The sequence below is a fragment of the Rhinolophus hipposideros genome, assembly GCF_964194185.1.
Source record: "Rhinolophus hipposideros genome assembly, chromosome: X".
Lineage (NCBI taxonomy): Eukaryota > Metazoa > Chordata > Mammalia > Chiroptera > Rhinolophidae > Rhinolophus > Rhinolophus hipposideros.
Window position 1 is genome coordinate 74,043,226 of NC_138046.1, and position 14,649 is coordinate 74,057,874.

Consider the following 14,649-nt stretch of genomic DNA (forward strand, 5'->3'; position numbering starts at 1 on the left):
GAAACACCATGTGACAGGCAGAAGGGGAGTTAGGGCCCACAAATACTAATTTATTTCAAATACATTTTCTCCTGCCTTATGCTTCTTGCAAGCTAATGTATAATGGACTAAAAATCCCCGCCCTAGTGTTTGTCTCCAAGTATTAAAATGGGTGTGGTTCGATGTATAGGGCACCTGCTTTTGTGAGCCCTGCAAGCAGATATTCCTGGAGAACCCCTGACACTGACTCCTCCAAAGCTAAGGAGGGCCCCCAAGTTCCCCGCATCTTTTTGGGGAATTGTCCCGCAGGCAGGGCAAGGCTGCTTCGTAGACTTGAGAGGGCCTGCTGAGCATGTGTGAACAGCGCCGCGCATGCTCCGTGGAGTGGGCAGGTTTACCCAGGCGCTAGCAGCGGCTTTTACTACTCCTCTCCCTCCTACCCCGCCCAGCACAACCCCTCCTTCCCCCCGCCAACCACGCGGTCCTCGGCATCCACCCCCGCCCCTCTTTCCCACCCTCCCTTCACCCCAGGCTGGGGAATCTCCATTGACGTTCGGGTGACACCGTTGTGGGGGGGGCTCCAGGCGCCGCACAGGTAACGCCGCCGCTGCCGCCATATTGACAGAGCTGGGAGCGGGGAGGGGGCCTGTGGAAGAAGGGTGCTGGGATGGGTGGGAGGGTAATCACCGCCAAGCGCCAGTCGCGGCGGCGGCAGTGGTGAGCGGAGCCGAGCGGCAGCTCTCGGAGAGGCAGCACAGAGTTTTCTTCTCTATGGGGAGCAGCAGCTTGTGGTGGAAGCGACCCCCGCTCCCCGCCTCTGAGGGACCCTGCGGCGACGGAAGTGGTCGCTGAAGGCGGGGCCGGGGGGGGGGTCTCCGCGGCCGCAGGCAGGCTTAAAAGACGGGATGCGCGGCTGTGCAGGCGGTTCGCAGCTCCAGTTCGAGTGCTCCTGAAGGGGCGATGTTACCGATCGCTCCTCAGGACGAGCCTTGGGACCAAGAAATGGAGGTGTTCGGCGACGGCGCTAGCAGCGGCGAGGTTAGTGTGGTGACCAAGAGGGGCTGGAGCCACCCATCTCCTTCCCTCTGGACCCTGGCCAGGGCTCGAGAAAGAAGGGGCGTGGTGCTGGGGAGCGGGGTGCCCAAGCAATTCCTCTGGAGGCTGCGGGGCGGCGGAGCAAACGCTGCCCCAACTGTGCTTTCTTCGCTCAGAGCGGGCGGGGACCAGAGAGCGGGCTTGTACGTGGGGAATAGTGCCGGCCTCGTGGGGTACGCCGGAGTAGTGACTAAATTTTTTCACTTTGCGACCTGGAAAGGGATTGGGAGACGCGCCGGGTGCTGCGACTTGCTCCACGCGTCCCTCTTTCTCCGCTGCGCTGGGTTTGCTCGGGAACAGCTGCTAACTCCAGCTCGCTGGTGAATCTTGAGCGCTTTAGGAACCCAGCGCCACAAAAACCCAACAAGGCGACCGACTAACTCTGGGGACATTTACGCGTAGGGATGAGTGCTCCTTAGTTACTTAGCTTTCTCGTTTCTCTGTGGCTTGTGGTTCTCTATAACAACCCAAACGGAAATTAACTGGAGGCCAAGTTTCTTAATCTACATTCAGGTGATGTTTTGCTGCCTCTTCTGCGGTCCCCTCAATTCTACCTCCCTCTTTCCCCAACATCTTCTTTCTGCCTTCCGAAACTGTTGCCCCCACCCTTTTGTTCTGTAAAAGACGCAAAGTAAACCCCAGCCCTTACAAGACATATCTTTGGTAAGACTGCGAGGTTCAAACGAAATATTTTGGTTCGCCTCTCTTCCCGCTCTTCTGAAACTGTTCTGATTGGGCTTCGTTTAGCTGTGCGGTGAGAACTTAGGTGCACAGGTACTCTGCTTTTCTTGCTGTTGCTTTGTTGTTGTGGTTATTGTTGTTACCAGTAAATGCGGGCAGCATTTAAACACAATATCAAGTCTTTGGGGATTGGAAGTCGGAACCCGTTCTGATACCTTAATCGATTGACAACATTCTAGTACTCCAGTAGAGGCCACCATAGACCTCCTAAAAATACTTGAATGCCAAACTGATTCACAGTAGGATATTTTGAGGTAAGACTCAAGACTCTTCAACATATCAAGGTGCAAACTTGTCTTTAAGTGTTTGCTCCATCCTTTAAAATACACTTTGGATTGATGTCTGTTTAACTCGTTCCTTTTTCCCTTTCAAATTTCCAACTGAGCTGGGGTTAAAATTACGTGCCTGGATAACATTTAACAAGAAATGTAGTGGAAATAAATTCAGAAGGAGTCTAAAGTTGAGCCCTTTCTACTTACAAGAAGTAGTTTACTACAAAGTTAAGCAATTCCAAAATACATTTTAATATTCTACATCTCTTAAGAACAGGACAAATGAAGAGTGGTTCATTTCTTCTTGGAATGTGGGAATGTTTTATACTTGCAGGAATTCTCTAGCAAGACTGTTCGAGAGGAGAAGAATTTTTTTTTTATTTGTGTATGTAGTCTATTGACATAGCCCCAGGCATTTGGTTTATAAAGACAGTTAAATGCTTGGATGTTAGGATGAGATGAAGGGTGGGGAGCTTTTTGCATGCCTATTATTTTATTATTTTTGTTAGCTTTCAATGTAGAAATGTTTTAAATTGTAATTGCATATGTTGTTTTTTTATTGTTTGCAGTATGTTTTATGTATTATAGAGATTTAACAATGGGTCTCTACTTTAGCAATTTGGAAAATACTCAAGTGGAAATTGTTAATCCCAGTGAAGTAAAACGAAAGGTGAAGGTAATGTGGTAAAGATAGGATTCCGGCTTTCTTTGGCTGAAACAGTTAGGATTCGTAAGATTTAATCCTGAAACTGATTTAACTAAAAATGTTCTAGGTCAAAACTAAATGAACAGACCTACTTAGCACTTAGAAGAGGTTTGTTGCGTTGTTTGTTTTTAATGGTATTCTTTTGATAAGAAGGAAGCAATTTTACTTCCCGAAATTTATATTTATTTTAATTACATGTTTGTTGATGTTGGCTTTAGAAATGTTAACCTTTGAGCTTGAGCTTTGCGGCACTCAATTATGATTGTTTTTAGGACTAAGGGTGCTTTCATTGTAGAATATATATTTTGAAAATGTATATTTTGGATTCCTTAAAGAAAATGTAAGTGAGATTCTATTAACTTTAATGTCAAAAGAAATAAATTATGTCAATTTCTGTGTGTGTTGAATCATTGTAAAATTAAAGATATACACTATCATGTATTGTGGAGTCTTAATATCTTTTAACTGTCTTGTTTTATGGCAGTTGTTAACCTAAGAATTATCATTCAGAAGTGAGAGAATTGGTTGTTTGAGACTATTAACATGTTTTCCTACAAGGAAAATTATTAAGGGTAGTTACATTTTTAAACCAGTGCACAATGGTGAAGTATAATGATGAAGAGCCTAACCACTGTTTGTAAAAATTGTTCTATGAAAAAATGTGTTTGAGGGTTCAAACAAGAAGTAGCTTGGTTCCAGTGAAAGGGCCTGCAAAGGGGAAATATGGGCTATGTTGGCTACTGGAAAGAGGATTTTGGGGAGATGGGAAATAGGATAAGCAGGAAGTTTTGGTTGTGAGAGCTCTTGCAGGGACTTGCTCAATTAGGCCTACTGGGAATAGTAAGGACTTCAAAGAGCATCGACCCTCAGACAGCCACAATTTTAACTCTTGCTTGGATTCTGTCAAGATTAGGGAAGGAGGTGTTACAGATAACCCCCGTATAACACGGCACTTACGTAACACGGTTTTGCTCTAACACTATTTGAGAATTAGAGAAATCCCCGAACAACACAAAGCTCAATAAGAGCTTTTAAGAGCAAAAAATATCTCATTCGAAATTAGGGAAATCCCTGAACAACATGGAACATACTGAGAGTTTTTAAGAGCAAAAGACATCTCATTTGAAATTTTTCATTTGAGCGTGGATGTCGTATCAGATTTGACTTCAGAATTTTAAAATTTATTAGAATTTTAAATCCATTTTGTTCGTGGAGTATTAAGTTCAGAGGATGAAGATATGTTGTCAAAAAGAACGCCCTCAAATATATGGTGATGGAAGGAGAACTGACTGTTGGTGGTGGACACACAATGGGATTTATAGATGATGTAACACAGAATTGTACACCTGAAATCTATGTAATTTTACTAACAATTGTCACCCCAATAAATTAAAAAAGAAAACGCCTTCGGTTAATGGTGCTTAGTAGTGATGATGAAGAAAACATTATTTAACACATATTAATATGTTATACTTTTGGTGAAAGTTGCTTTAATAAAGATATTTCTCAATTATAAAAATCTAATAATATGTTTCTTTTAATTTTTGGAACCTAACCACCTTTTTTGTACTAGTTCTTTGTTTCGTATAACACAGATTGGTGTAACAATGGCATTTTTTAGGAACCTAACAACCGTGTTATATTGGGGTTACCTGTACTTGAGGATATTGGTGATTCTGGACAAGGGCCATAAAAGAACAGCCTGTTTTAATAAAATGAACTTTTCATGAGTTAATGCTGTGTATATTACAGTTTGTGCAGTTAGTTTGTTGTTTGTTTTTTGGTGAGTGTTTCCTGATGGAGGAGTTGATTATATATAGAGTTTTCAAATGGCATATTATTAATATATCATTATGTTATGTTATAATTGGTACTTTGATATTATTTCTTTATCAATACTACTTTTGTTTAAGGAAATTAGTTTTGAGAGGAATACAGTTCACTGGTAAAAAACGTTTAGGATTAAAGCCACAGACTTTAAAATTTAAGCAGGATGGCAAATATATGGCAGATTTGGAAAAAAACTGCTAGTTTTAATTAATTTCATGAGACTCTGTAGTAATAGAGGAAATAACATGGGCTTTGGAGGCTGGTTAATCTGGGTTCTAATCTCAATTTCAGTTCATAGTAGCTGTGTGACCCAATACAAGTTACCTAACCTCTGAGCCTCACTTTCTTCATCTGTAAATGGGAGAAAACCATCTTTAAGAGTTACTGTATTTAAAAGAAATGCAGTACTGGGTTTAGTACACTTAGCAAGGTGCTTTGTATGTAGTAGGTTTCCAGTATTCACTAGTTTCTTCTCTTTCCCCACAATCATCATCATGCCACTTTCCCTGCCCTTAAATTCTGAATTATTGTCACCTATATTAAAACCTTGGGATTTAGATAGCTATGGTCATAGCTCCAGTTTCCCTATTATGAGCAGTTTTCTTAACATCTCCTTCCTAGATCTCATCATTTCATTTAAGTATAGTGATCACATTTGTAATCACAGATAGGGTGATTCAGGGATTAAATATGAAGTTATATTTACGAATATTTGGGGGATAAGAAGAGACAAATAATTTCATTTGTTATAACTGGCTAATGAGGTTTCACTGACATTTAATGTTTCACTGACATTTAATTTTTAGGTGTTTCCCCCTCCCCCCATTCTGAACTTTTGTCATGGTAGGAATTGGTTCAGTTCAAGTGTTTATTGGGTACAAGGCAGGTGCAGTACATAGTCTACAACGTGAAATGCCTAAAGATATACCACTCTGAGTCTCACCCCACCCCCATGGGTTTACATTCAGGTAAGCAAAATAGACATGTGCAGAAACTTATTATACAAGTCATGAGACCATCAAACAATGTTAGTTGTGGTTTAGGGACGGATCTGATAAGGCCTTGTGAAAGAGGTTGAATTTGATCAGGGCATTCGAGAGTGGGTAATATTTTCATAGAGATGAAAGGAGCATAGTTCTTTCTGGTGGGTAGGGACAACATAAGCAAAGGCATGGATGTACTCTTGGAGGAAGGAAGAATCTCATGTTGCTACGATACAAGGCTGTGATGTGAGTGAGGGGATATAGTGTGAGATGATGAGGTAGGCAATGTATTTAAGGTAGGGTAGGCTCAGATTGTATGGGGCTTTTAAAGCCAGTTTAAGGATTCAACATTATTCAGTAAATGGGAGCTACTGAAGGTTTTTGAAGACATGGCATGGCCAGATCTATGCTTTGAAAAAATAATCGATGTCATTGTATAGGATGAATTGGAGTTGGGGAGAGATTGAAGGTAGGGAATACCAGCTAGGAGGCTATTGTATTAGTCAGTGGAAGTAATAGTGAGATTTTTGAACTAGGACAGAAGGGGTAGAAAGGAGAGGACTGATGGTAGAGACCCTGCAGAGATAAAATAGAATTTGGCAACTGATTAGATGTTGGGAAGTAAGAGGGAAGAATAAATAACAACAGAGATTAGGAATGTTGTGGTAGGACTTAATCAATTTAACAGATATTTAATGCCTGCCTGCCTGCCAATGTACCTATCTATGTAGCTAGCCACTGGACTAATACAAAGATAAATAGATCTTTGCAGCACAAGGAGATAAAAAGCCAAAATGAACTTCTCCCTCTCTTGTATTGTGTTGAGTAAGAGGAAAACCATTCTAAAGATTTCTGGTCATGCTTGGTATGCTTATAATCTTTACTACCAAACATGAATGCGCTTATTACTAGATAAAGTAGTTTTTCATGTTTTTTAAATGATCCTCAGGCCCGTAATTCTTGCTTCGTCAATATTCATCTTAAATATGCAGCAACCCCTGGATACAGGGGGATGTTCTGAAGTAGTGACTGGTGCTTCTTTCTGGAATGTGGAAAAGAGGAACATCTGTATTTCTTACATACTTTCACCAGGTTTATTTGGAATTGAAAGGGTGCTATTGGCCCCTCCTCCACTCCTACTGGTCCCTTCCCAGTTCCTCCAAGACTATCTTCCTTTAAACAAGTTTGGTCTGGAAATATTCAGGTCAGTTCCCTCAGGGCAGGGCCTCTGTATTTCCCCACCTTGATTGTGTCATCAAGAGAGCTAATCATTACCTTATTCCATAATAAGCCCTGACTTGGTGCTGTTGCTTTTGGTGGATGCTGTCATTTGTCTTTAGCAGCAATTCTGAAGATATGGTGAGCTCTTGGATCTTGAGTACTTGGACAGAATATGCTATACAATGTTTACACATTTTTGTTATTTCTAAAGATTATATACTATTCTTGCTGACAGTTTTTGTTCTTTGTGTATTTTGTTTAGTTTTGGTTTGTTTTTAGATGGGAAAAAAGTTGGATGGGAGAGAGATTTAGAGCTAAACTTAATCTGGCTTTTGTAGATGATAGAAATGTTTTCTGAATTGCCCTGGAAGCATTCTGTGTAACTGATTTTGCTGCTAGATTTAAACTTGTATCTGTATATTTGAAGTATAGCCTGGTGTGTGTGTGTGTGTGTGTGTGTGTGTGTGTGACAGAGAGAGAGAGAGAGAGAGAGAGAGAGAGAGAGTATTTTATTTTACGTATGCCTTGTTTCATTTCAGAAAGTATTTGAGATGGTTTGTAAGAAATACAGTCCAAATAATTTGGAGATATTGTTGGTTTGGTTCCAAACCACCACAATAAAGTAAATATTGTAATAAAGCAAGTCACGTGATTCCCCCCAGTGCATATAAAAGTATATTTTACACTATACTGTAGTCTATTAAGTGTGCAATAGCATTATGTTTAAAAACTGCATAACCTTGATTAAAAATACTTTATTGCTAAAAAAAACTGCTAACCATCTTTTGAGCCTTCAGTGAGTGGTAATCTTTGCTGGTGAAGGGTCTTGTCTGGATGTTGACGGCTGTTGACTGATCAGGGTGGTAGTTGCTGAATGTTGGAGTGGCTGTGGCAATTTCTTAAAGGAAGACAACAATGAAATTTGCCACATCGATTGGTTCTTCCTTTCAGAAACAATTTCTCTGTAGCTTGCAGTGCTGCTTCATACCATTTTACCCACTATCAAAATTGGACTCAAATCCCCTCAAACCCCGCCACTACTTTATCAACTAAGTTTATATAATATTCTAAATTGTTTGTTGTCATTTCAGTACTCTTCACAGCATCTTCACCAGGAGTAGATTCCATCTCAAGAAACCACTTTCTTTGTTTCCATAATAAGCAACTCCTCATTCATTACATTTTTCTCATGAGATTGCAGCAATTCAGGCACATATTCAGGCTCCACTTCAAATTCTAGTTCTCTTGCTATTTCCACCACATCTGCAGTTACTTTCTCCACTGAAGTCTCTAATCTCCCATAGTAGTCATCCATGAGGTTTGCGGTCAACTTCTTCCAAAATCCTGTTAATATTGATATTTTGACCTCTTGCCACGAATCACTAGTGTTTTATGGCACCTAGAATTGTGAATCCTTTCCAGAAGTTTTTTTCAGTTTACTTTGCCCAGATTCATCAGAGGAATCACTCTATGGAAGCTATAGCCATACAAAACATATTTCTTAAATAATAAGACTTGAAAGTCATAATTACTCCTCAATCCGTGGGCTGCAGAATGGATGTGTTAACAGGCATGAAAACAACATTAATGTCATCGTACATCTCCATCAGAGCTCTTGGGTGACCAGATGAGCAGTTATATTTTGAAAGGAATCTTTTTTTCTGAGCTTTAGGTCTCAACATTGGGCTTAAAATACTCAGTAAAATATGTTATAAACCTATGTGCTGTCAATCCAGGTTTTGTTGTTCTATTTATAGATCACAGGAAAAGTAGATTTATCGTTATTCTTTTTTTAAGAATTTAATTAAAAATTTAGCTAACATATTATATTTGTTTCAAGTATACACCATAGTTATTCAACATTTATATACCTAAAGAAGTGATCGCCATAATACGTCCAGCAACGATCTGACACCATACTTTGCTATTACAGTATTATTGACTATATTCCCTATGCTGTACATTACATCCCCATGACTTGTTTTATACCTGGAAATTTGAAACTCTTATTACCTTCACCTTTCCCCTTCACTTTTAATTTCTAAATTACAGTCGACACTCAGTATTACCTGATATTAAATTCAGGTGTACAGGTGGGACTGCAGATTAGTGCAGCCACTATGGAAAACAGTATGGAGGTATCTCAGGAATCTGAAAATGGAACTACCCTATGATCCAGTAATTCCACTCCTAGGCATCTACCCGGAGAAATCCAAAACTCCAATTCAAAAATCTGTATGCACTCCTATGTTTGTTGCAGCACTTCACACAATAGCCAAGATATGGAAACAACCGAAATGCCCATCGGTCGATGACTGGATTAAGGAACAGTGGTACATTTATACAATGGAGTATTACGCAGCCATAAAGAAGAAAGAAATCTTATCATTTGCAGCAACATGGATGGATCTAGAGAACATTATGTTAAGTGAAATAAGTCAGAAAGAGAAAGACAAGTACCATATGATCTCACTTATATATGGAATCTAAAGAAAAGACTATGTGAATGAACTAATCAGAGACAGTTTTGGGGACGCAGAGAAAAAACCGAGAGTGGTTAGATGGGTGTGTGGGAGGGGGTTGGGGATAAGGGGAAAGGTGAAGGGATTTGGAAGCAGCTGGTAACCACAAGATGGCCTCAGGGTTTTTTTGAAAATTAATTTGGGGAAGGTACTCTATAATGTTGTAAAGATTTTGTTGGGTATCTGATGGACATGCGTCCTATTTGGGAGACCACCTCAGGGATACTGTGGATACCTGATCATGGCATTGTACACCAGAAGCTAAACATTAATGAATGCCAACTATAATTTGATATATATAATGTGATGGTTCAGTGTGAGGTCGGAGGGATAGTGGATGGGGGGAGGGGGGTTCACAGTATGAGGGATATAAATGATGAACGTCTAAGTATTACCTTGTTTTGTACACCTGAAACTAATAAATAAATAATTTAAAAAATATATAAAAAAATATAAATAAATAAATAAATTCAGGTGTACAGCATAATGGTTAGACGTTTATATAATTTAAGAAGTGATCCCCTCTGACTAGTCTAGTACCCACCTGGCACTATACATAGTTATTACCATAATATTGACTATATTCCTTACATTACCGTGCTATACCCTACATTCCCATGACTACTTTGTAACAATCAATTTGTACTTCTTAATCCTTTCCCCTTTTTCACCCATCCCCCCAGCTCCCTCCCATCTGGCAACCATCAAAATGTTTTCTGTATCTATCAGTTTGTTTTCTTTGTCTCTTTTCTTCTTTAGATGCCACACATAAACAAGATCACCTATCAGTTTTTCTCTGCCTGACATACTCCACTCAGCACAACACCCTCCAGGTCCCTTCATGCTGCTGCAGATGGCAAGAACCCATTCGCTTCCACGGCTGAACAATGTTCCATTGTATATATGTACCACCTCCTCTTTATCCATTCATCCACTGATGGACACCCAGGCTGCCTCCACATCTTGGCCATTGTAAACAATGCTGCAGTGACCATATGGTTGCACAGGTCCCCTCGAAGTACCATTTTGATTTCTTCGGGTAAATACCCAGAAGTGGGATTACTGGGTCCTTCTTTGTCTCTTGTTATAGCCTTTGTTTTAAAGTCTATTTTGCCTGCTATAAGTATTGCTACCCCAGATGTTTTAAATACATATTTCCATTTTCATGAAATATCTTTTTCCATTCCTTTACTTTGTGTGTCTTTCAATTTAAAGTGAGTCTCATGTAGGTGACATATGTAAGAGTTTCGCTTTCTTATCCAGTCAGCCCTCCCATATGTTTTGATTGGAGCATTTAATCCATTTACATTGAGAGTAATTGTTGATAGATATGTAGGTATTGCTATTTTATTATTCATATTTTTTATCTTTTTTCATCTTAAAGAAGTCCGTCTAACATTCCTCATAGTACTGGTTTGGTAGTAATGAACTCCGTTAGCTTTTTCTTGTCTGGGAAGCTCTTTATCTGTCCTATGATTCTAAATGATAGCTTTGCTGGGTAGAATAGCCTTAAATGTAGGTCCCTGCCTTTCATCACATTGAATATTTCATGCCAATTCCTTCTGGACTGCAATTTGTGTTGAGAAATCAGCTGATAGTCTTATCAGAGCTTTCTTATAAGTTGCCTTTCTCTTGCTGCTTTTAGGATTCTCTCTGTCTTTAACATTTGCCATTCTAATTATACGTCTTGGTGTAGGCCTGTTTGGGTTCATTGTGTTTGGGACTGTTTTTCCTGGGCTTGTATGTCTATTTCCTTTGCCAGGTTAGGAAAGTTTTCAGTCATTATTTCTTCAAATAGGTTCTCAATCCATTGCTTTCTCTCTTCTCTTTCTGGTAGCCCTATGATGTAAATGTTGTATGCTTGATGTCCCAGAGGTCCCTTAAACTATTCTCATTAGTTTGGATTCCCCCCCTTTTCTTCTGCCTCCTCCGCCCCCCCCACTCTAGTTCAAGCTGTTGTTTCTCAGTCTAGTTGTGTAGGACACAGCTCCCTGGCCCATGCTGGTATTTTGCGCTCCCCCTCTCCCACCCTGAGGCAGTCAGTTGCCAGGTCGCCAGTATTATTGGTCCGCTTACAGCAGCTCTTGCTGGCCGCCGGCCACTCACATTGGCTGCCAGCCACTTGCACTGGCCACCGGCCACTCATGGTGGCACACGGTAGCCCGTGGCAGTACTCACACCCCGCAGCAGCTTACAGCAGCTCACGCCAACCTCTGTCTTCCCACGACAGCCCAGCTCCAGGGAGAGTTGTTCTTCACAGTCTTAGCTGTAGAGGGTGCAGCTCACTGGCCCATGTGGGAATTGAACCCACGACCTAGGCGTTAGGAGCACGGCACTCCAACCACCTGAGCCACAGGGCCGGGCCAGATTTTTATTTCTTTTTGCTGTTCTGCTTGGTTGGGTGTTTTCGGCTACTTTGTCTTCTAAATCATTGATTCGATCCTCTATTTCATCTAATCTACATAAAGATGGAAAAGTTTGAAATATTGTGAGAATTACCGAAGTGTGACACAGAGACAGGAAGTGAGTAAATGCTATGGGGAAAATGATGTGAATTTTCCCCTTTCTTGACGCAGGGTTACCACAAACCTTCAATTTGTTAAAAAAAAAAATGCAGTATCTTGCAAAGCACAATAAAATGAGGTAGCCTGTAAGAAGTATTTTGACATTCAGGATAAGGAAAAGAGAAATTAACAGGTGTTTGGAAAGAATAGAGGATGGGTTTGGAGGATGAAATAGAACACAGGTAGGTAGGCAGGCTCTAAAGGTATACCACACATTTGCAATATAGTGGAATTGCAAATTTGGCCTTGAATTTCCTCGTGGTGGTGTTTTTCACTGTGACTATATATGAGATATACCTGGGAGTTCACAAAAAAGTTTCCATGCTAGTGCCCTACTTACTAAGATTCATATTTAACTGATCTCATGGTGGCCTAGGCATCATTCCCCAGATTATAATGTACAGCTGAGGATAAAGAATCACAGCTGTAGGCCAAAGTAAAAACAGACATAATCATATATTTCTCATCCAACAAGAAAAACACATATTAGTTCCTAAGCAATTAGCTTTAAAATAAATTTTCTGTGAATTGTAATGTTTCATTCTGTTTTGTTTGTTTGTTTGTGATACAATTGGGGCAATTCAGGGATACCATCAGTAAAGAAAGGAAGAGGGGGAGAAAATAGGGGGAAAGAAAGAGAAGGGGAAGTGGGGCGGGAGATACAGATGGAGCAGAGGAAGTAGTTGAGCTGCCTTGTATGCTCTTGCTATGTAGTTTTAATATTTTGCTTTTCCATAAGTGTAAAAAAAATGAGTGTCCTCACTGATTTTGATGTAGTTTAGCCTTATAATTCAGAGGTTAAATAATCTGCATACCATATTGCTAGCTAAGTAAGGGGATAGTGACTCTTGAATAAAATATCCTATCACATCTCTAACAAAAATTCCTAAGGTCACAGATAATTATTCTTACTATAGGACCTTTCTGCCTCTCCTGTAAAGTGGTTGGGGACTTTAAGAGGAAATGTAATAATTTTAACACCCAATGTAAATTTTTTACCGGAAAAGATTAATCCATTTCATCTTAAATGTATCTAAACTTAAGGGAGAAAGAGAAGACATTTAGTGATCACGTGTTATCTCTTCAGTTTTATTCATTCTTCAACAGAACTTGGTAAGGAAAAGTGTGTCTTTTTAACATGAGAAAGAGACATACAAATAAGTGGGAGAAACATAAGGAATTTGAACTTACATCATTCTAAGTTCATGAGTTTTCCTCTGTATATTGTTGTCTTCCCCCATAAGGATGACATTGAAGATAAGGAGAGGATATGATTGCTGGCAATCAGATCAGTAAATCAGATCTGCTGATTCAATAGCTATGTCTACTCAAAATAAAGGTCAACAAAATCCAACAAGGTTTTTTATAGACATAGACAAGTTTATTTTAATAAATAAAGAATAGAATATCTAAAACCATTTTGAAAAAGACATAAAATGCAAGGAATCATTCTAAGCAAGATAGTAAGGTTTACTGTGTTACTGCAAGTAATTAAGACTGATATTGGTGGAAGGATAGACACATAGATGGGTGGAACAGAACAGATCCAGAAATAGATCCATACAAATATGCTCAATTGCTTTCTGAGAAACATGCAGAAGCAAAGTAAAGTTCTTTAGGTTCCTCCTACATATAAAATATAAATTAAAAGTGTTTATGATTATTTTGAGAAGTAAAATAATTATGCTGGGTATATAATGTTTGAGAAGAGTAATAAAATTCTTGTTTTCAATAAAAGAACTCTAAAGTTTAGGTGTTCTAGACAAAATACTCCTTTTCCCCTGCTATTTAACTCAATGGACAAGTTAAACCTATTTTATATTCCCCGTTAGTATTTTAATGAAATTACATGGACCTCATATCTATAAGAGGTTACTACAATGAAAATAATTACTATTAAAGAATGTCATGTATATATGTGCATTCATCTGTACCACACATAATACATGTATCCTTTGAAAGTAAACTCTCCAAAGCATATGTTGACTCATATGACACTGGCCAGTGCCTTGGCATTGGAAACACTTAGGAGCTATTCAAAACTATTAAATTCATTAGCCCTGATTTCAACCAAGCAGAGTAAAATTCCTGCCTGAATGGTAACCGGAGAAGCTGCTTTTCTGTCATTGAACCAAAGTTTTAAAAACCCAAATGTTTCACACGTACCTTCTAATGTGTATATATATAGTATTGATGTACTTAGTTCAATTCATAGTAACCTATAATCTGCACAACTACCGGTCCTTTTTAAAGCAGGGTGATACTTAGATTGGTTTTAATTAGTTCTAAATATTACTTTGCTGCATTCATCCAACAAATAATTATTAAATGCCTGTAGTTACTAGATAGGGTTCAGTTGGTTATCGCTCCAGTTTTCTGCCTTGATAACTGAAAACCAGTTAACTGTATATCCATCCATTCTTCCATAGTCACAAGGAAATGTCTGAAAGGATACATAGTATATTATGTCACAAATAACTACAAATTTAGGCTTATAGAAAACTTTTTTAAATATTCTGGGGTATTAATGCTTTAATTCCATACTCCTGTGGTGTTCATTATTTGCCGATTCATTTTTTAAAAATTTTGTATTAGGGTATATTAGGGAACAGTGTGTTTCAATAGGGCCCATCAGCTCCAAGTTGTCATCCTTCAATCTAGTTGCGGAGGGCGCAGCTCACTGGCCCATGTGGGAATTGAACTGGCAACCCTGTTGTTCAGGGCTCGCGCTCTAAC

At 39.4% G+C, this 14,649-nt stretch overlaps 1 protein-coding gene across 5 annotated transcripts in view; it reads left to right on the plus strand.

Annotated features, from left to right (window-relative positions):
- Positions 1-360: 360 nt before the first annotated feature.
- The window catches only part of RPS6KA6 (ribosomal protein S6 kinase A6), a 122,072-nt gene continuing 107,783 nt past the window's right edge, over positions 361-14,649 (plus strand). For 4 of the 5 annotated variants that reach the window (XR_013992906.1, XM_081041873.1, XM_081041875.1 and 1 more), the window contains exons 1-2: positions 361-574; positions 867-1,017. Coding sequence is in view for 4 of the 5 variants with exons in the window: in XM_081041873.1 (XP_080897999.1) it covers positions 940-1,017 (78 nt within the window). In the remaining variant the exon portion in view is untranslated. Of the gene's footprint in view, positions 1,018-14,649 lie in introns of all 5 variants that reach the window. The other variant, XM_081041874.1, reaches the window with a different exon arrangement.